The sequence below is a fragment of the Rhipicephalus microplus genome, chromosome X (assembly GCF_043290135.1).
Source record: "Rhipicephalus microplus isolate Deutch F79 chromosome X, USDA_Rmic, whole genome shotgun sequence".
Lineage (NCBI taxonomy): Eukaryota > Metazoa > Arthropoda > Arachnida > Ixodida > Ixodidae > Rhipicephalus > Rhipicephalus microplus.
Genome location: NC_134710.1, coordinates 223,208,375 through 223,230,229, shown reverse-complemented (window position 1 = coordinate 223,230,229; position 21,855 = coordinate 223,208,375). Strand labels below are relative to the sequence as shown.

At 42.3% G+C, this 21,855-nt stretch overlaps 1 protein-coding gene across 2 annotated transcripts; it reads left to right on the top strand.

Annotated features, from left to right (window-relative positions):
- The first annotated feature begins 1,335 nt into the window (after window positions 1–1,335).
- On the top strand, window positions 1,336–18,366 carry LOC119176476 (uncharacterized). 2 transcript variants are annotated; one of them, XM_037427772.2, is made up of 3 exons: window positions 1,336–1,664; window positions 13,398–13,525; window positions 15,743–15,999. In XM_037427772.2, the coding sequence occupies exons 1-3, from the start codon at window positions 1,530–1,532 to the stop codon at window positions 15,828–15,830; spliced, it is 351 nt and encodes a 116-aa protein (XP_037283669.1). In that variant the 5' UTR covers window positions 1,336–1,529; the 3' UTR covers window positions 15,831–15,999. The 2 variants fall into 2 exon arrangements, with proteins under 2 accessions (XP_037283669.1, XP_037283668.1); XM_037427771.2 differs by lacking the exon at window positions 15,743–15,999 and adding an exon at window positions 16,035–18,366 and having other exon boundaries at window positions 1,456–1,664.
- The last annotated feature ends 3,489 nt before the right edge of the window (window positions 18,367–21,855 follow it).

Below are 21,855 nucleotides of genomic sequence, written 5' to 3'. Positions count from 1 at the left end.
TGACTTGGGACAGTTTACGTCTGACAAAGATAAGCACAGTGTCTGTGATCACGGTATGGTGATAATTTTTGTGCCCTTTGTTGGCAAATGGACGCAAATACTCGCTGAATTTGCGACTCATGGAAACATAAATGGGAACCTGCTGACGAAGATAATGCTTGAAGCCGTCATTTTAGCTGAGAAGGCCGGACTCAAGGTTGATTTCATTACGTCTGATGGTGCCACTTGGAATCGGAAAATGTGGTCTGTGATGGGCATCAAAGCATCACTGACAGAAACGAAATGCAGCACATTGCATCCAGTGGACCCAACGCGCAAACTCCATTTTCTGTCGGACTTTCCTCACTTAATTAAGTGCCTGAGGAATGGACTACTAAGGTCGGACTACGAAACACCTGAGGGCCGGGTAAGTTGTTTTTGATCACCAAGCATGCTGTACAACTTTATTGATACAATCTGTTTGTTTCTAACAGTTTCTCACTTTGGTATTCCTTTCAGGTATCTTTACAATTCGTACGCAAAGCTTTGGAACTGGATGGTTGCAGTGTCACATTGCAGGCAATGCATGGAATCACCGGAAGCCACACGAACCCCAACAATTTTGAAAAGATGAGAGTATCTTTAGCTTTTCAGCTTTTCGGAGAAAAAGTGATTCATGGTCTGCAGCTGTACAAGTCAGGAATTGAAGATACCTGTGGTGACATCACAGCTACACTAAAGTTCTTCAAGTAAGTGTCATCACATTGTGGTTTTATTGCGATTGCACCTTTCACCTTGCAATTTTACGTTTGCATGAGCCAGGAAGCAAACACGCGCGTTAGAATTGACCATAGCTGCAACTCAGAAGGAGCCAGCGACGGCCGGTCAACGCAGCCGAAGCTCCTAGGAAATGGAGCAGTGGCGCCACCTCGCGTCATTCGTGTGAAAGGCTGGCGCCAGAGCCTGGCCGGTCGCACCACTAGAGTACTTCTAGTTCACTATAGTACTACCATACAGTGTACTAGAAGGGTACACTGTAACTACCAACACGGAGGAAGGAAAGGTTCCTTCCTCCGTGACTACCCATCATTCTCATGCTCGTTGAAGCGCCGTGTTATTCTAGGCACTCTAGCCGTGTGTTGCAAGTTGCAACTCTCTTAGACACTAGCGCCAGAGTTCCCTCTAGTAAGTATTGTGGGAAACTCTATGGTTTAGAGGAGGCGTTGGCATAAGGCACCCTACGCAAAGTTAGACTGCAGCGCTCTCACACTCCCCTAAAGCAAATCGCACCCGCCTCGAAAAGAGGAGTTAGAAAAATGAAAAAAAAAAAAAATATCGATAAACGTTGGAGAAGGCTAGGTCCTCAGGAGCTTCGCCCCTAATTGTCACGTACGGGTAATAAAATTACTGAATATTTTTTGCTGGCAATCTACTTGCTGCGAAAAAGTATGAAATTCTACAAAAGTTGTTTTTTTTTGTGTCGATTGTCATTGGCAACTGCATCATTAGCATCATCATCTTTATAGGTCGAAGGCTGTGTTGGTTTCGCTATGGAAGGCGTGTGGACGAATTTCAGTCAGGTGTTCTTGCTTTCACTGGTCACTTCAGCGCTTGTAGTTTTCCTTACAGTTGTTTTCGCCTACAGAACGTCGAAGTACGGCTGCTTTATAAGGCGAAAGAAAACGGTAAGGACTGTTGCGATTGCATGCAGTACCGGTGTCGCCGAACTGTGCGCCTGTGGCCCTTGTGTTTACGCTGGCGCGGTATATTTTGCGTTTGAACGTTACTATGTACAATCTAAGCCACAAGTGTCGAAAGAGATTCATTTCGTCAGCGTTCGAGGTTGTATTTGATATAATATGATGAGCATATCGTTGATGCATATTGCGATGAACTAAATTGAAAAGCGAAGTGAATGATTGATTTTGTTTTTGCATTTCTTGCACGTCTCCAACTACCCTTGAGTTCGAGCTTCTTTCGAATCATAAACATCGACCCTGCGCAATCAGTAAAAGGTATTTTCAGGTTATATGATTGTCGCGATCGATTGCAACATCGTTCAAAATATTGTTGGCAAAATAGAGAATGGGGGATAAAGAAATGTAATGAAAAATACCAAAAACCAGCACGCTTTTCTCCTACAAGAGAGTACGAAAACATGTGCGTCAGCAGCAGCATTTTTACTGCCTCTAACGTTCATAGACTCTCGCGATGGTTGAGATATAATGTGCATACATTTGTGCAGAAATGATCTACGAAAGCCATTTACAGCTTGTGAATGCATTCTTAAACTTTGAAAAACTTATAAACACAACGAAGGTTTTATTTTGCAAACCTACACCCACACTTGATTTTTATTGAGCACACAAAAAGCCGCGACTCATTGCTTGTTTGTGTAGCGTTGCTGGCTGTGAAAAATAGGTGGCTTGCAAATATGTGGGTCATGAATTTGTGGGAGATCACTGTACCACACGTGACAGTGCAAAACTGCTGCACATGGCAGTTGATAATATAATGTGTGCAGAACCAGAGTATAGGTACCATCATGACAAGTTTTTGAATACGTATTTATTGTTTAAGTTTAGGTTAACAATAAGTAAATAAGTGTCATAAGTTAAAAATTACTGAAAGCTACAGCATGCCGGAAATATTGCTTACTAGATAATCGTCATGGTGGCTGTTGCATTTGTTGTTCTAGAAGGACTTTCAGAATTGTATGTTAGGGAAAGGCATTCTCTGCATACTGTGGGAGGGTGGCACTAAAAAATAGAGTGGGGAGGGGCCCATCTTCCCAGTATTTCCTTTTCGAATCTCTGGAGCCATTGCTCTGCTCCTTTCACTTTGCAACCTAATTGAGTTGTATGCCCTCATCAACTCACGATAAAAAATTATGCTGTCTAATAGAACCCCTGATTTTGTGCAGGGAGTATTTGGGTTAAATGCCGTTTTCTTTATTCAGAATCTGCAGTTTCATTGTTTCTCTCTCTCATTTTGCTTTGGGGCTTTAATGCAAAGTTTGCAGTCATGAAAAGGGTGCCGAAGCTTCTTTCATATTGGATGTATCTTTAACGAGCTTTGCAGAAAAGAAAAACAAATTTTATTTAATCAATTTCACCCTCAGGCCACATAAAGGCATTACAGAGGAGTATTTGAGGTTGCGACTTTGTTAAATTACAGAGGCGGTTGGGTTGTGCAAAAACAAACAAATGCAAAAAAATAGAACATATTACTGAAAATACATGTTCAAATATACTAAGCTATGACTGGCTGAAGATGCATTCGGTTAGTGCAGCTTTGAATGAAGTTGGTCTAATATGAGTGTCAAATTGTGTATTATATGTTGCAGTAGGAATCAAATTGTTCGGGTGAAATTGACTTCTAGAACCTATGGAAGGGAGTCAATTATTGTGAAGAATTTCAGTCGTGATCGGGCACAGTTGTGATTAAAAGGGTCCATATGTCAACCATTAACCAGCCACCTTGAGGTAGATGTAAATCTAAACACACATGCTGTAAAAAAAAATTGCTTTGCCAGTAATGTAATGTCAAGCACCACTTGCAGCTCCGAGTGGGCTTTTAGAAGCTTCTGCTTGTCTAGACCCATAAACAATAATTCAGTCAAAGTGCAGAGCTATGACAAGAAGTTTACAAATCCTGTGAACATTTTTGTGTTCAGTCTGCAGAGTAATGATTGCAGAGCTGCTGTGATGTGGTATGGTGTCTAAGCATCTTACAGGACTATTTTGATAAAAATCAATAGTTTCGTAACTGGGAAATTTTATTTTCCTTGTGAAAAGCCCTAGCTGTAATTGAAACAGTCGTTGTGTATCAAAAACATGCTTTAGGAGTTCAATTGGGTTAGTCACAAACAAGGCTGTTTGCGGCAGACGAAAGCATTGGGACTCTTGTCTACTTCTGTCATAGTTTCTATTCTATTTATACCTATTGTTGCATGCAAATAAGATATGTGAAAACCTACTTCTAGTATATATTTAGAAGTGCAGAAATAACTGATCAGCCAGGAGCTGTGGCACAAGAAAGATTATGCTGTTTATATAGCAGGTTGTATCCGTAGTATTATCTGAAGGAACTGATTACTGAGAATGCATAGTAAAGAATGTTATGAGTGAATGCATATTGTTCTGATGTGGACTAGCTTCAATCTTGGCCAAGTTAATTTATTCTTGTATGTACACACTGCATTTAATTGTTTTTCATCTAACTTATTTCCATGAGACACTACAGAAGACGTTAAATTAACCCTTGGGGCTTTTCGTTGACTTCTGTGTGTGTAATAGCATCTACACTAAATAGGTGTTTTACGCAGCTAACCCCTCAAGCACTTTTTTTTTGCCAGAAGTAATGTTATTGTGATGTGTTTGTTGCGGCACACTTTGAAACTTCCATGATTTCATGCTTTGTGCATACCATTCTCAATTTTCTCTTTTGTAACTAATGTGTATGTATGCACCATAATTTGCACTAATACTACGAGTCAAGTGCAGCGTTTAATTTTCCTTTTATTTTCTCGTTCACAATAAATTATTGTATGAGATAAAGCAAATTTGATTTTAAAAATGCGTTCTCTGAGCAACCATTTGTGCATAGGACACATACTAACTAAACACAGCCTCTGATCATAGAAGTTCTACCATTTATCTAGGAGAGCACAATAACTGCAAATTTCAAGTACTGACACTGTGCAACCATTTACATTTAGTAAAATAAAATGTAAGTGGATGTGCTTCATTAATCTAAAGCACTTTGTAAATAGGAATATCGCCACAGGTGAGCTTAGCTCAATCAAAGCAAAGTTTATGAGCAAAGTTCATACAATCGAACCCGGACAATCAAATCTGGAGGGGGTCACAGAAGAAGTTCCATGTACAGTAGAAACTCGATTTAATGAAGTAATGGATACGCTTGAATTATTTAGCCAAATGGAAAAGTTCATAAAGTCAAAAAAGGAGATTTTTCAGTCTTTCAAATCTGAAATTCTTACGTACCAACACACAAAAGTTACCGTGGGACTTTCTTTGCCCTAGTGCATGCGTGTGTGTGTGAATCCGTGAGGACAACCATACACAGAGCTACCCATATCAGAATAATACTCTTATGACAACCCCGAAGGGCGTCTGTGCAAGCAGGCGTTTGGTGTGTAGCGACACTACGGACCCGAGCTAATGGGGGGGTTTTGGCTCCCTCCCACGCGTAGCCGTGCATGGCTTTGCCGTGTCCGGGGAAAAGGGGATCCTGGGGGTTGAGCCAATGCTGGGTGATTGGACCTTTAAGGCCCGCCAGCGGCGGCAACACACCCCTTTGGCCCTGGCTTCACGTAGACGGCACCCCCGGATTGACCCGCCTGAGGGGAATCAGGTCTTTTCCTGTCTCCCCCTCACATCTTCGTCTTTTCTCTTACTTTAAATCTTTCCTGTCCTCTACTCTCTTCCATTGACTTCCATGTTTCCTGGCGGCAAGGGTTAACCCTGTGTGGCTATCCTACCCTGGATAAACCATATTTGGTTATAGTGGTGGCGTATAGCTGGCGTCTGCAGGGCCTGTGCTTACAAACCCTGCAGCGTCCCCTTATAGGACTCCATGGTGAGTGGCTGGCACCGCTGCCGAAAACAAATATTTACATATGGCTAGTTCCTTCCCCCCACTCCCTGATCGCCCTCAGAAAAGAAGGCGTACCGATGAAGTCTTCCAGTTTTTTGGTCACCAGAGAGTATCTTTTCCCCGATTCCACGTTATCCACGCTGACACACTTGGCAAACCAGTGCGAACACTTTCACCTTTTCTAGTTTTGAAGTCTTTAACGAAAATTTTTGGCCCAGGATATAAAGCATCGAGAATGGCAAGTGGTGGCCTCCTGTTGGAGCTCCGTGACCAGAAACAATATGAGAGACTGCCTAATCTAGTGAAATTTGGAGATACCATATTAATAGTAACCCCGCACCGAACCATTAACACCACCCGTGGCGTTGTTTCAGATGATGACCTGTTAGGGCTGACGGAGGCTGAACTCCTGGAGGGTTTCAGCGAACAGAATGTCATCAACCTGAAACGAATTAGGATGAGGCGTGATGGCAAAGAAGTCCAGACTAAGCACCTGATACTTTCAAGTCAAGTGTACTGCCTGACTCCATCGAGGCTGGGAACATGAGGCTTCGAGTGAGGCTATATATACCAAACCCTCTCCGATGTTTCAAATGCCAGCGGTTCGACCACAGTTCACAGAACTGCCGAGGCCGCCTAACTTGCTCGAAATGCAGTGCTGAAGAACACACAGCTGATGCCTGTGAAAACTCTCTTCACTGTGCGGACTGTAATGGGGAGCATGCCGTATACTCACGGTTATGCCCATGCTGGAAAAAAGATAAGGAAATTTTCACAATTAAAGTCAAACAAAACAATACATTTAAGGAGGCACGAAAGCAGGTGTCCTACTTACCAGAAACCAGCTTTGCTGAAGTGGTGCATCAAGGGGCAGCGCCACGACGGCCTCCGGCGGCTGTCTGGCACATGCATAGTGAGCTGGCGGTGACGCCATCCGCCCCCTCGGTGGTTGCAGCCAGTGCTGCTCCGCCATCCAAGAAGGACCCACCAACCTCTGGGCTGGGGCCGCGAAGTTCTCGTCTTTTGTGGCGAGGCCCTCGAAACAAACGCAGCGCTCGCAAGAGCGCGTGTCCAGCGCCGCGCAAGAGCCAATGGACACAACACCGAGCGTGAGGGCGCAGCAAGCGCCAAAGGATCGGCGCGATTCCGTCGACCGATCCAAAAAAGAAAAATCTCGTGTCACGGCCCCTGGAAAGGTTCCGTGAGCTAGTTTTCCATCCTTGAGCACACAGCACAAAACACATCTAAAACGGACACAAAGATCTTACAGTGGAATGTGAGAGGACTTCTTCATAACCTCGATAATATTAGAGAACTTCTTAATAAACATACTCCAAAGGTGCTGTGTGTTCAGGAAACACGTCTCAAGTCCACACAAACAAACTTTCTAAAACAATATGCCATCTTCCGCAAAGACCATGACGATGCTACCGCCTCGTCGGGCGGTGTCGCTATAATAGTTGATAAACGTGTTGCCTGTAAGCAATTAAACCTTTTAACTTCTCTTGAGGCAGTTGCTGTCCGAGTAGTGCTGTTCTGGAAGCTACTAACAATTACTTCTATTTACATTCCTCCGTGCTATCAACTTTCAAAGGCACAGTTTCACAGCTTCATTGATGAACTTCCTCCGCCATATATAGTCGTTGGTGATCTAAACGCACATAATCCTCTATGGGGCGACTCCCGTTAAGATGCGTGAAGACGCCTAATAGAACACTTGCTATTTTCGTCAGGTGCATGTTTACTTAACAAAAAAGAACCAACATATTATAGCACTACACACAACACATACTCTTCTATAGACCTGAGTATTGTCTGGAGTACACTAATTCCACATCTGGAGTGGTTCGTTCTCAAGAACCCCTTTGGGAGTGACCACTTCCCGATTACGTTGAACAAAAGAAGGTACATGCTCGCCTGACTTTCCTCGTTGGAACACCAAGTTAACCAACTGGGAACTGCTCCAAGAAAACACATTTTTAGACGAAAATGACATAACTACTTTTAATATAGACTATGCTCTGGCATACCTAACAGGTTTTATTATTTAGGCTGCAGTGAAATGTATTAAGCAAACTAATGGAATGACTAATAAGCGTTGCATCCCATGGTGGAACGATGATTGTCGGAAGCATGCAATAGTCAAAATAAAGCTTGGAGATTACTCCGAGATTACCCAACGGCTGAAAACCTCGTCAATTTCAAAGAGGTTAAGTCACAAGCCAGAAGAATGCGTCGTCTTCCAACGAAATTTGGAATAGGTACATCTGTGGTATCAATCCTTACACCGACGAAACGAAGGTTTGGAATAGGGTAAACAAGTTAATCGGTCGGGAGTCACACCCCCTACCCTTGTTAAGTAGCCGAGGTGAGAGCCTGGAGAAGCAGGCGAACTGCCTAGGAGAACACTTTGAATATGTCTCAAGTGCATCACACTATACAGAAACCTTCTTAAGATTCAAAGAACGCGAAGAACGGCAGCCCCTTAAATGTAAACATCCATCAAGTGAGACAACTGCCCATTTACATTAGCTGAACTAATAAGTCATCTCTTGCATGCTGCAACAACTCGGCGCCAGGTGGCGATCGTATAATATACGAAATGATCAAGTACCTTCATCCCGAAGCACTGACAACACTCCTAACCCTCTTCAATACCATGTGGGCAGCTGGGTATATTCCATTGTCATGGAAAGAAGTGATAGTCATCCCGGTATTTAAACAAGGCAAAGACCTGTCCTTGGCCGCCAGCTACAGGCCAATAGCGTTAACAAGCTGTCTATGCAAACTTTATGAGAAAATGCTAAACTGGTGCTTAATTCACTTTCTAGAAAGTAAGAGTATACTAGATCCTCTTCAGTGTGGTTTCAGAGAGGGGAGTTCGACAATAGACCACCTTGTTCGCATAGACACATACATCAGAGATGCATTTATTCATAGGCAGTTTGTACTTTCGGTATTCCTAGACTCGGAGAAAGCGTACAATACCACATGGCGATTTGGGATTCTTCGCGATCTTGCCGCCATGGGCATTCATGGGAACATGTTAAACACAATTGAAAATTATCTGTCTAACAGAACCTTTCACGTAAAAGTGGGAAATTCTCTCTCTAGATCATTTACCCAAGAGACTGGTGTTCCGCAAGGGGGCGTACTTAGTTACACACTCTTTCTTGTAAAAATGAACTCCCTGCAGTCAGTAATTCCATGCGCGATGTTTTATTCCGTGTACGTTGATGATGTGCAGATGAGCTTCAAATCGTCCAATATGTCTATCTGCGAACGACAAGTGCAGCTTGGAATGAATAAATTCTCTAAATGTGCAGATGAGAATGGTTTTAAAATAAACATTGAGAAAAGTACTTGCGTACTCTTCTCCAACAAACGAGGGGTAATGCCACTTCCAAATATTACGATCAAGGGAGACCAACTCTCTGTGAGAAGCGAGCATAAATTCCTGGGAACCACTTTAGACTCTAAGCTTACGTTTATTCCCCATATTAAATATGTAAAAATGAAATTTCTGAGAGCAATGAACGTCCTAAAGCTCCTATCACGTACAACATGTGGTAGTGATCGGAAGTGTCTCTTGAACTTGTACAAAAGCCTTGTTTGGTTGCGCCTTGATTATGCCTCTATAATTTATCACTCCGCAACGCCAAGTGCTCTGAAAATCCTAGACCCCATTCACCATCTGGGTATCCGACTGGCAACCGGTGCTTTCAGGACAAGTCCGATCCAGAGTCACTATGTAGAGTCAAATCAGTGGTCACTTCACCTACAGCGATCATATAGCAGTTTCACTTATTTTATAAAGGTACGCGCAAACATAAAGCATCCTTCTTATTCAGCTATAAACGATATGACCGCTGCCACCCTCTACCATAATCGACCCGCAGCGAGAAAGCCGTTTTCTTTGCGTGTGAGAAGCTTAAGTGAGGAAATGGGTGTTCCGCTGCTAGAACTTTGTCCTATGCCCACAACAAAACATTTACCGCCGTGGCAGTGGCAGCTCATACATTGTGACACTTCCTTTGTCGAGATCACTAAACATGCACCAGAAGCACATATTAAAATGCATTTCCGACAACTTCAGTCCAACTACTCATGCGTAGAGTTTTATACTGATGCTTCTAAGTCGCATGCAGGGGTGGCTTATGCAGCCGTCGGACCATCCTTCTCGGAATCCGGTGTGCTGCACCCGGAAACAAGTATATTTATGGCTGAGGGATATGCACTATTGTCGGCTGTGAAGCATATACGGAAGTCAAACATATGAAAATCTATTATATTCACAGACTCATTAAGCATCGTAAATGCATTAAGATCCCTTTTCAGAATCAGAAATTCGGTTATAATTGAGTTGTATTCCGTCCTATGTACTGCGTACATGTCCAACCAGCATGTTACTATTTGCTGGGTTCCTGGCCATAGAAGCATCGAGGGCAATGTGTTAGCTGACCAAATGGCCACGTCAATTATATTGCGTGCTATTAACCCCACCGCTACTGTCCCTGCAACAGATCTAAAACCCTTCCTACGTAAGAAACTGCGAAACCACTGGCAACGCTTGTGGGACACAGAAATAAATAATAAGCTTCACTTGATTAAGCCGCGGTTGGGTTACTGGCCCTCCGCTACAAGAACATGGCGAACTGATGTCCTATTCTGTCGCCTCAGAATAGGACACACTTATGGTACCCATAGCTTCCTGCTGACTGGCGATGAGCCTCCTACTTGTGGTAGATGTGGTGAGAGGCTAACCGTCCTCCACGTCCTCCTGGAGTGTCCGGAAGCTGAAAGTGAGAGAAAAAAATATTTTGCTTTAGCATACCGCTATAATCTTCCTTTACATCCGATTATGTTCCTCGGCAAAGAGCCGCTTTTCGATGCAAAATCTGTTTTAAGCTTTTTAAAGGATGTAGTGTTGAATGTTTTTAGCCTAACATTGAATGTTTTTAGCCAAACAGGTTCATAGCGCATCCTCTGTTCAGAGGATACCGCTGTGATAGCAGCTTTTAATGAGCCCAGGCCTCCATGCTCTTGTTTTAAGGGTTCTGTCGAGGCACTGGTGCTCCATGCCAAGTTTTTATTTCACATACATATCACTTTTAAACCATTTTATGTCTCCATAGCACACATCATTTGTCATTGCCATAATCTTACTATATATATATTTTTACACACCTACAGCGACTGTTTTTTAGGCCCATTTACAGCCACGTCATATGTGTTTTATCTACACTGCACATCGTACAATTCATTATCATCGTTCTGGCGCTCTTTGGCCACATCTGGCCCTTGCGCCAATAAACTCCACTAATCATTATCACGCTCTGGACCAGGGCTTCGAACACTGGGAGACAAGAGACCTGCCTACAAACCGCCGTAGATTCCATCGAACGGTATCTCAGAGACTGCGGTCTCTGCTGTGCCCCCAAGAAATCCGAGCACCTCGTCCTCAAAGCGAGAACAAGAGGCAGACCCCCTCTATACGACGAGCCCGACCCTAGCGTAACGCTGAAAGGGACCGTAATTCCAAAAGTCGAGACCCTGCGAGTGCTTGGAGTTCACATCTACAAGGATGGATTGGGAGCTGCCACCATACCGAGACTCCAACGGACACTATCACAACTCACGCACCTCGTCAAGAGGATCACGAATCAACAAAACGGACTCAAAGAGCACGACACGCTACGTATAATGCAAGCTCTGTTCACCAGCCGCATTACGTACGGCACGCCGTACCTAAATTTGAAAACCGCTGAAATTGAAAAATTTAATATCGTGATAAGAAAGGCCACTAAAGTAGCCCTGGGACTTCCGCCAATGGCTTCTACCACACGTCTCCTAAAGATGGGCGTCCACAACACGTGGCAAGAGCTCATTGAAGCGCATAGGAATAGTCAGCTGGAGAGGCTCAAGCTGACGCCCACGGGGAGAGGTCGGTGCTCCGGTACCTCAACTACAGCGACACGTTCATCGCCAATGCAGACCGGAAAAAGCGCATCCAGCTGTACATTAGAGAGTCGCTGTCCATCGCACCTATTCCACGCAACATGCATCCTACTTTCCACAAAAGTAGACGCAAGGCTAGAGCTAACGCTATTCGACGCAAGTTCAAGCAAGACTCGGACGCCCGCTACACTGACGCAGCCAAGTATCCGCATAGAAACGCGTATGCTGTCAGCGTCGTCAATTCTCAAAGCCGAGAATTAGCGTCAGCCACAGTCAACGCACTCAATTCAGACGCCGCAGAAGAATCGGCAGTCGCTCTAGCAACCACAACATGTACAGACGCCGTGGTGATTTTCACCGACTCACAAGCCGCCTGCAGGAATTTTGCTAAGGGCCGTATCTCAGCGAATGCCATCAATATTTTGAAACGGCGAAGCACTCCACTCCCATACAATTGTGTATTATGGGTGCCAGGACACGAGGGTCTGCAGGAAAATGAAGCGGCCCACGCCGCTGCCCGCGAGCACGTCAGCCGGGCTGCCCCCTGCCCACAGGACATTCGATCTGTCGTTGAAGAGATGGACGTTGTTCAAAACATCTACTCGTCGTTACTCCAGCATTACAGGCTGGAGCGACGAGTATACCCTCCACCACACCCAAAACTTACAAAAGAGGAAAGCGTAATACTGAGACGCCTGCAAAGCAGCACATACACACATGGGGCCCTAATGCACCGTCTCTACCCAACGAGATATAGCTCTATGTGTCCGCTTTGCAACGCACCGGACACCCTGGCGCACTTGCTTCTTGCATGCCAGTGTATTGCCAGACGTAATCTGCAACAACACACGACTGATAACGAAGCAGGACGGACGAACGAAGACCTAACCGAAACGTGGGAGGCGAAGCTCGCCCTCGAGGACCTGGAAGAGCAACAACAACTTGTCGCCAGGGCCAAGAGGGCAGTAGAAGCCAGAGGGTTCCTGGACTAAGGAGCCCTCCCACCTCAGGGTGACATCGGGCATTGCTCGGAACACTGTTTCAAAATAAACGTTTACTTCTCTCTATCCCTCTCCTCTATTTCGGCCCTTACCGAGTCCTTCATCGCGTCAGCTCCTTGAACTACGAGGTGTCACCGGAAGGACAAGTGAGCTCATCAAGATGCCGAAGGAGCACAGAAATCGTGCATGTTGTCAGAATGAAGCCATACTATGACAGGCAATGAACATCGAACTATACACACCCAATCATGAGGAATACCTATTTCTCCAATGGAAACTACACATTCAGACCGTCTCAGCAACGCTGCTTTTACGCATCAGGACGATGCGTTTTTAGACAAGGGGTAATGGCGCAAGGCAGACGCAGTATACAAACTAGGCGCGCTAGTTCGTGCGCCCCCTTAGAGACCAGCGGCTTAATGATGAGACAAGAAAAGGCCGTGACGGCGCCCGCCTCCTCAGCACGGGATTTTGATGAAAAAGAAGTGGGGCACCGCTCGAGGGCCTCTCGGAGATTGATCCGCTTTTGCTGATCGCCTGTAGAAATGCCGCTACATTTTCTTTTACTTTTCGGGCACAAGTTAGCCCCAATAAACAGTTATTCGTACACCATTTGGATTGTACGTAACAATATTTAAAAATGTGCCATGCTTTTTGTTTCAATTTCCTATTCGATGTATTCTTCCCTTTTAATGCTTTTCCGAATGCTCAAGTTTACTGTGTATTTCTACTTTTCTTTTCTTTCTTCCTTTTTTTTGCTGCTTGCAGCCATGTATGTACAGCTTTATACAAGACATGAGAAATGTAGGTTTCACATGAGCATTTTTTTTTGTTTTTCAGGACGTTGATTCTTGTGAATTATCTGAAGAGGAGAAGGAGAGGATGACTGCGAAACCACAGGCAGCCAAAGCGGCCGAGTCACTAATTGAGGCTACAATGACTGAAGAGCAGAAGACATTGGAAAAAGAGTGAGTGCGGAAAACGATAGCTGTTTCACTCTGTTGGTTCATTAACTTAGTGGCACGATTACTTTTTGTTACTTTTAGGTGGCGAATGCACATGAAAATCGATCCTTTAAAGTGTCATGTTTATGCTTTTCCGTCACCTTAACTGAGGAACAAGGGTTTTAGTAGGGCTAGTCTGAGCCCTGCCTCCCTTGACCCCAGCAAGAACAAAAAATAAAGTTTTGTCTCTCTCTCACACAGTTTTAAAGAGTTTTGTGGCTGTGTGGACACTCGAGTAGATGACAAAAGCTGCATTCAGCCTTGTCACTTATTTTCTTGAGAGGAAATTGTTTTGGAAAATGAACATTAAAAGGTAAAATCTTGAGTGCTATGTTTTCAGCTATGGACATGCTTGAAGTATGCCCTGTAAATCGTGCAGTGAATGGCATTACACATTTTTTTAATGCAGTGTTTATGATGTAAACCTACAACAGGTGGACATTGGAATGTTTCTGAAGCTGAAATGAAGGTCTTTTCTAGGTCTAGGTTGATGGTTATGAAGCACATTGAGTTATGCATGTATTTGTTAAACTTGTTGTCTAACTATTCAGTGTAGAATATGGAGCACAAATATTGAACCAATGTGCTATGCACATTTCACTGTGACGATGAGGGAACAGTGCACAAGTAAAAACAACTACTGCAATCACTGTTGAATATCTCAATGTAGCCAACTTTACTGTAATGGGCATCCTTTGTTAACTTATATGCAGAGAAGAGAACAGGTTGTTCTTTGAAGCATTCTGCATTACCGAATGAAGAAGATAGCTTCATTAGCACTCCTTTTCTTATATCACAAAGTAAGAAAAGTGAATTGAATGAGATTTTTTTTACCTCATCTTGCCAACTGCAAAGTACCAGCCTGTTGTAGTCCATCATTTGTAAAGTATATACTCTTGTTTTTAGACTTATCTAGTCAGGAAAGAACACAGCTGGGTCAGCGTTGCCTGTTTGAAAAAAAGACAAAAATAGCCAGAAAATTGTAAAATTAGCCAAAAAGTAGCCATGCATGTGTGAAAACAACTGTGGCATTTTTACTTAACTTACTAAATGCAATTGGTCAAAATATAAAAAAAAATACAGCATGAGCCCTTCAATACGAGAATTGCTTTGATTCAACCATAAATTGTTGACTTTAACTATCATTCTGTACAAGATGACAAGGTTTCTTGCAATGTTGCAAAAAATGACACTCATTTCATGCATCCTATGGCAAGAATAAAAAAAAAAAATGAGTAAAGCATGAGCACACTCAAAATTAGTTGCTTGGTTTGAAGCATAAATAAAAGTTTAGCAGTCATTTCTTCTGTCATGACAAGTTGTGAACAGTTATTATTCATGAGTAGAAGTCTGCACCTGTTAGAAATGACGCAAGCAGTTTGTCAGGCATTCACTTTCCAATGTTTACGAGTGCACAAATTCCGGGGACGCGAGGCTCTTGATTGTCCTGTTCAGTTTTAATTGCAGTTTAAAGGGACCGACTACTGATTTTCCTGGACCCATGCTTTTATGGCAAAACAGGAGGCTCACTGTTCGCAGTGTTTGTAGCTGCAGTAGTTAATCCCAAAAGCACATAGTTATTTTACAAACAGTATTTTTCGATCTGAAAGGCTCTAAGCAGGGATGTACCTTTCCTCCAGCAACACTAAGAATTGATAGTGATGCCCTCAGCCCTTCTCGCGATTTGTGAAAGCTATCATCATTCTGCTCTTGCAGGAGTTCCTGCAACTATGCTTATTAACCAGCTTCATATACAAACTGCTACAAGGAGATGATGCAGCATTGTACGCCTTCCTTGTATTTGTACCATGTTGCATGCACCTATGTGCACCTGTGTTCACCTGTGTCGAAGGTCGCTCGTGCCTGTCTCATGGGTGGCTTGTCTCGGCATTGCTATTTTTCAATGGATGAGCCAAGCCATGTAATTAAAAATGCCACTATGCATATAAATAACTAAGCCGAGTAGCAGTTCATGTCATTTCTGAGGCGAAGTGTTGGTAGCAAAACTATGTCACACCAATTTCTAAGTTACGTAATTGGTGCAAAGTAGCCATACCTGGCAACACTGAGCAGGAGTAAGAAAGGAAAAATAGACAACCACCAGTTTGCCACACAAGGCCATAAGGAAATTCTTACGGATTTATCAGAAAGCAAGCTTGTAATCCTCCTGCCATCTTGCAGGACTCCGCAGGACTCAAGAGCAAGACTTCACACACACATACAAAAAGAAAAACTGCAGAAGAACTGGAAGATGCTGTGTTTTCCCTAAAGCTGCATTGCTTAAAAACTTTAAGTGTAATTTGTTTGCTCATGCTACTTTTGAGTCCAGAAAACAGTAGTAGCGACATCACAAAACTACAGCTATTATGCTGCGTTATGAAATTCATCAAAGGTTTAGGAACATGCATGCAAATATAATTTTGTAAGAACCTGACCTGCTGCCACATGATTTATTTTTATGCTACTTTGCTAGGGCTCAGAGGAAGCAGCTAGAAGAGATCTACCGGCTGATGGCAGCACACAGTGACAAGTTTGGCGACACATCTATGGAGGACATTGTGAATCAAATGACTTTGTACCGGTGATTGGCAGCTGAGAAAAACTTTGTGCCATCGCATGACACATGAATCCACTGTTAAAAACCCAAGTTTTTTTTTCGTAAAGAATAGCCCATGCATATGTTTTAACTAGTCATTCCCCTAGTTTCTCTATTGTTTATAAGTCAAACATAAAAGCAGTTGCATAGCAATATATGCAATCACATTCCATCCACTTTGATAGCTTTCCTACCTCTGTGAACCATGTAACCCCATTGCACTGCCAGTCATGTCAGCACAAAACAATATAAAGGAATTTTGTGAATATTGTTTCTTTGGCACAAATGACACTTAATTGACTGCAATATGCTGCTGAAAAACAACTCTGTGTGCATGCCATGTCCCATGCACGTCCTGCTTGCATTGTTTGTTATTCAGCTAGTTGGAGGCCGGTTTTTACGCATTTCGGGTTGGCCTTGGAGATGTAGAAACCTGTCACAGCTACAACATATTTCAAATACCATTGAAGGAGTATGCTAATACCAATTACAGAGTTTGAGTCATTGCCATTGTTTGTAAACATACACGTGCACACTGTGGAAAAATCACGCCACAATCTTGCCTACTGCATGTAGCACATGTTTGCACTTCCTGCATAATACTATCATACAAAGGCACAACGAGGAGTTGGTTATCAAAGGCTGATCTCGTACCATTGTTATATTCTGTGTGCTCTCTTCAAAAGTTGAAACCTTATATGCCCTTGCACTGCCTAAAATATATTTCTTGGCTTCTTAAAGAGAGCAGGTTCTAGTACAGCACACTGAATTCTATGTGAGAGCATGAACACTAAGCTGAAATGTGCAAACTTTATTACAGTAAAGACATGCATCTTATCTGGCACTGAGCGAGAAACTGTTTATTGTCTTGTTTAATATCTTTAAGGGAAGATGCAGGTCAAAAACGTAAGCTTTCTCCATAATTACATATAGTATTTCGTTCTTATTTGCTTTCACAAGTTTAGTTTCCCTACTTTCACAATAACAAAAAACACTGAAGACAATAATTAAACTCGAAGTAGGTTAAAATCACTTTTAAATAATAATATGTGACTACTACAAAATTGAAAAGAGCTCATTGTTCAGAGTTGCCTGGCACGTGTCACCTAGCTGCTCGTCATTGCATTTCGCATGAGGAGTTGCACATGCCTAAAATAACTATGATTGCCAAGCTCTCATGATGGAAAAAATCATTTTAAAAAACATACCTTTGTCGTATAGATGAGCTTGGGCTTGTACCTTTCAAATGTGTTTTTCTCAAGATCCAGTTTTGGGCAACTTCTTGAGTATAGACTTCATGTTTTTAATACTTACAATATCCAAATCAGGATGAACTTTTGCCCCCATAATGTTTAACATTGGAAGGGTGCAAGTATCTCCTTTAAAACTTTGTATTGCTTGTATACTTATTACAACCCTATAGTAAGCTATTAGTATGGGCCGAGGATTCTAAAAGTCTTATGCGCACTTTCTTGATAGTTATTTACATTCAACAGTTAATGTGGAGCAATATGAGCCATTAATGGCGCAGAACCAAAAGAGTTCAGTGGCAAAAAAAATTTGTTCAAAATGAACTATACACATTGGCATAGCACAATGCAAAAACTGTGCTACTTACTGAAAAACTAATTACATATTTACAATCAGCAAAAAAAAAAAATTCATTGCGCTAGACTACAGATAAATTAAAAAAATGCTTTCGAAACCCATTTCCTCTTAAACTTGCCGTGCCATTCAGCACCGTTTATAGAGCTTCTAAAGCTGCAGCGACTTGCAGCTTTCAAGTTTCACAAATTGTCACAACTTTCATTATCATGAGAAATGTTATCGTTTGACAATTCAGTGAGCATAGCCTTGATTTGAAATATTTATTAAGCCCCATATTAAGGTATTTTAGAAAACAGACATGCTATATGTATTCAGAGCAGTTATAATTCATATCATGAGCATTACAGTCATAGCTGTACTACCCAAGTCTAGTACTCGTGTGCTGCAGTACCTAGTCATTCATTTCTGAAGTGATAAATAAATATCAGTGATACATGTGTGGATTCAAAACATGCCAGTGCACAAGTGATATGCACACACTTTAACTGGTAACATCTATCTACCCTTGTTGGCACACGCAGGCACAAATAAATTTTTTTTTGTGCTTTTGTGTTTTACACGATTTTTAAATGTGAAAATAAAACAGTGTAGCAATTGTTCATTGCAGTGGTGAGTATAGTTGCACCAAATCTTTCATTTCAGATTTTTTTAATGGTCTGTATGTGTGAGTATAAAATTAATTAATGATTAGTCCTTATTGCTTTTACTTCATAGCAGTTTTTCTTTGTGCACTATCTTTATGCATGCTTCCAAGTATGCAAGTGTGAAATTTCCGCATCCCAACTTAAGTATTTCGCTAAAAACTGCAGTATGCCGTGGTGGTGGTGGTTTAAGTTGTGGCAGGAATAGGCATGTTGTTACTATGGTGCTACAAGTAGTGGCATCAAAGTAGTTAGTAAACGAAAGAGGATGTTTGGAGGAGTTCAGCTGGGACCAGTTTATGGCAACAATCTCACTTGTTTACCGTTCCTCGACTCGTAAACAGCTTGTAAATACATTATCAACCAAGATATCTGCGTTATTTCTGAAACTCAAAGTGGTTGTTGCTTCAGTCTTCACATGATGAAAGTAACAGGACAACCTAAAGCTGGGCCTATGGCAATGCTGAACATGCCAATGATTATCCTTTCTTGATCCAGTAATGTTCTTTGGAACTGATGGTGTGTATGTAGAAGACGGGGCTGCCATGTACGAGTTGGTGAGTGTTCATAACAAATGACACCTGACACTTGCATTTGTAATGGTATATACGTGGGTGTTCAAATATAGTGATATTTCATTTAAAAAATTTGAATCAAATAGTGACAAATACTGGCCAAAAAATATTGAATATTGAAAGGAATATTTAATATAAAAGATTTTATAAAAAACTGCAAAAAGAAAAAATTAAATCTGCTCATGTCCTCTAGCACAAGACGTGGTGAGTGAGTGTTACTGAAAAAACTAAAAATTGTACTACTATGGTAATGCAGCGATTTGTCGTCATGAGAGCTGTAAGCCCGAATACCTTCTCCTGATTATCTCCACATGCAGTTCCTGAAAGTGTGGTCGTGGTGCAGCAGTGGCAGCTGCACAGCCAAATTTTCACATGTGAAGCCAATCACTGAAGGTTTCGTAAGCTAAAGTCGAAACGTTTTATGGTGCTTTCGACATACGAAACTGAACTACTCAACGAACCCGCGCCTGCGTTTCGGAAACAAAGTTGTTGAGGGCTTGACTGATGAGGTCACATTTCAAAACTTCATGCACATGTAAGTGAAAAACGGAGTGCTTCTTAATCACAGTATTTATTCCCCTCAAAAAACAAGTAATATAAAATCTTCTGAGTTAATTATTTTTCTTACCTTGTGAAAAACTTTTGAGGTAGAAAAATCTCAAACGTGTCAAACCCCTCAAAATACATTTCAGGAATTTATTGCTACAAACAACTTAAACTGGGAATCTTAAAGCTCTGTACATATAAAATTTGATGCTTTCACTTGCTTGTTAAATACCTTCTGGGGTTTTATCGTCCTGCGTTTTACTTCACATTTGTGATGAAAGAAAAGTGGTTTACCAAAAACACGAAGGTTTGAAAATTTTTTTTCAGAAAGGCCATTCTTAATTTATTTAAAGAAATTGCTCTAATTGAAGTTAAAAAACTGACTCATCTATTATTGTGCATGAAAGAACATGGCGTTGTTTTTGTTGCTAACAAGTAGTAACACGTTGCATGCGACCAAGGCAGCCTTGCGACTATACTTTCATTATGGGCTTAAAATTGAATATAAGCTGTTAACAATAATTGTCTGCTATATAATCCCAAGACAGAAACTCTACTACAACAAATGCACAACCAGGTTGCATGGTACAGCAAGCTTTGTTTTGCGATAAGCCACTGGACAAATCTGCAGCAACCGCTCGATGCTGCGGGCACTCGCATTACATGAGTGCCGGTTCAAGGCGCATAAGCTCTGCTTCAGCGTCAAAACGAATGTCCACCACGGTGGTGTAACGATTAAGGTGCTCGGCTGTTGACCCGAAAGTTGGGCGTTCGGTCCCAGCCGCGGCTGTCGCATTTGGATGGACGTGAAATGGGTAGAGGCTTGTGTACTGTGCGATGTCAGTGCACGCTACCAGATGGTCCGAATTTCAGGGACCCTCCACATGGCGTCTCTCATAATCATATCGCGGTTTTCAGACGTTACACTCCAAATATAATTATTGAAAACAAATGAGATAAGGAATGTATCACTGTAAAATGTAACAGCTGTTAAGTTCAAGGGCTATATTGCACAATTAAAACTTTGGCAGGAATCTTGCAGTGAGCACCACATATTCACGTGTTGTTTGCTCTCTTCTGATGGCCTACAAAATAAAGGTTCGCTCTATCAGCAATAGACGATACACAAGCAAGCCTCTGAAATCTAAATAAAGCTGTCATTCGTGCTCACAATGGTCGAACAACTCGAACTGCAGTTGCGCTACTTTTCGTACCAGCAGACTGGTGCCAACAGGCCGTTAACTGGAGTGGGTTCAAGTGCTTTGCTTCAATAAAGCACCAGGTTTACAATGCTGTATCCCTATGTGTCCGCAAATATGATATTCAAAGCAAGCAGCGTTTTATATCATGGTATTTCACAGCTTCGGGCATAACAATAGGGGACAAAAAAAAAAAGACCTCCTCCATACTGGAGGTGCTCAATTATAAATTTGTGGCAGAGTTTGCATTGTATAATACGTCCCCTGAGCACAGTTTCCACGTGCAAGTCGAGCTCGTCTACTATTGAAGCAACAGTCCTGTGAGTGCCAGCAGGATCGAGCGGCCATTTGTCAAGCATTTGTCATTTGTCAAGCAACTGATTGCGAGACAAAGCTTGGTGTACCATGTAACGTAGCTGCACATGTTTTGTTGTGGAGTTGCTGTTTTGTGATTATATTGTGTGCAATTATTTTCAACAACTTCGCAATGTGCCACTTCACGACAAAAATGATTAATTCTTTGGCTACCTTGTCAGCAGACTGAATTTGGCCGTACCGAAATTAAATTAGTGCCACCCCTTGCTTCCTCAGGCCTCACTACATACAATGATTCCTACATGATTTCACCACCGTTAAGCTGACTTTGTTGAGTATTCTACATGTATGGCCCATTGAACACCCCATAAGCAAGCTTTCACCTCTGAATAAGTGGTCCATCTTCACCTACCGACGCCAATGGCTACAGCGTCGTCAAAAGATTGTCACAAATCTACTGAAAAGAAAATGTGTAGTTTCATATGCAAGTTATACTCGTAAAACAGTAGAGAAAACATTACAAAGCGAACTCTTCACTAGTGTCTGGTTAATTTAACATTTCCGGCTTCATCTCCATGTTACCGACCACACTTTGTGACGGCACCTGAATGGCCAGGTGATTGTTGAATCTTTGGGCCACAAGAACATTATTTAAATGTCACCTGCAAGTCTGGCGAGAGACAATGCAAATGCTTTTTTCCACTTGTGTTACCATCATCGTCAAATGCTGCCCGCTATGTACCTTCTACAAGCAAATGTGTAGATGAGTCTTTGGCAGTTTTGGTTATGCTGACAAACTTTTTTGTCAGACCAA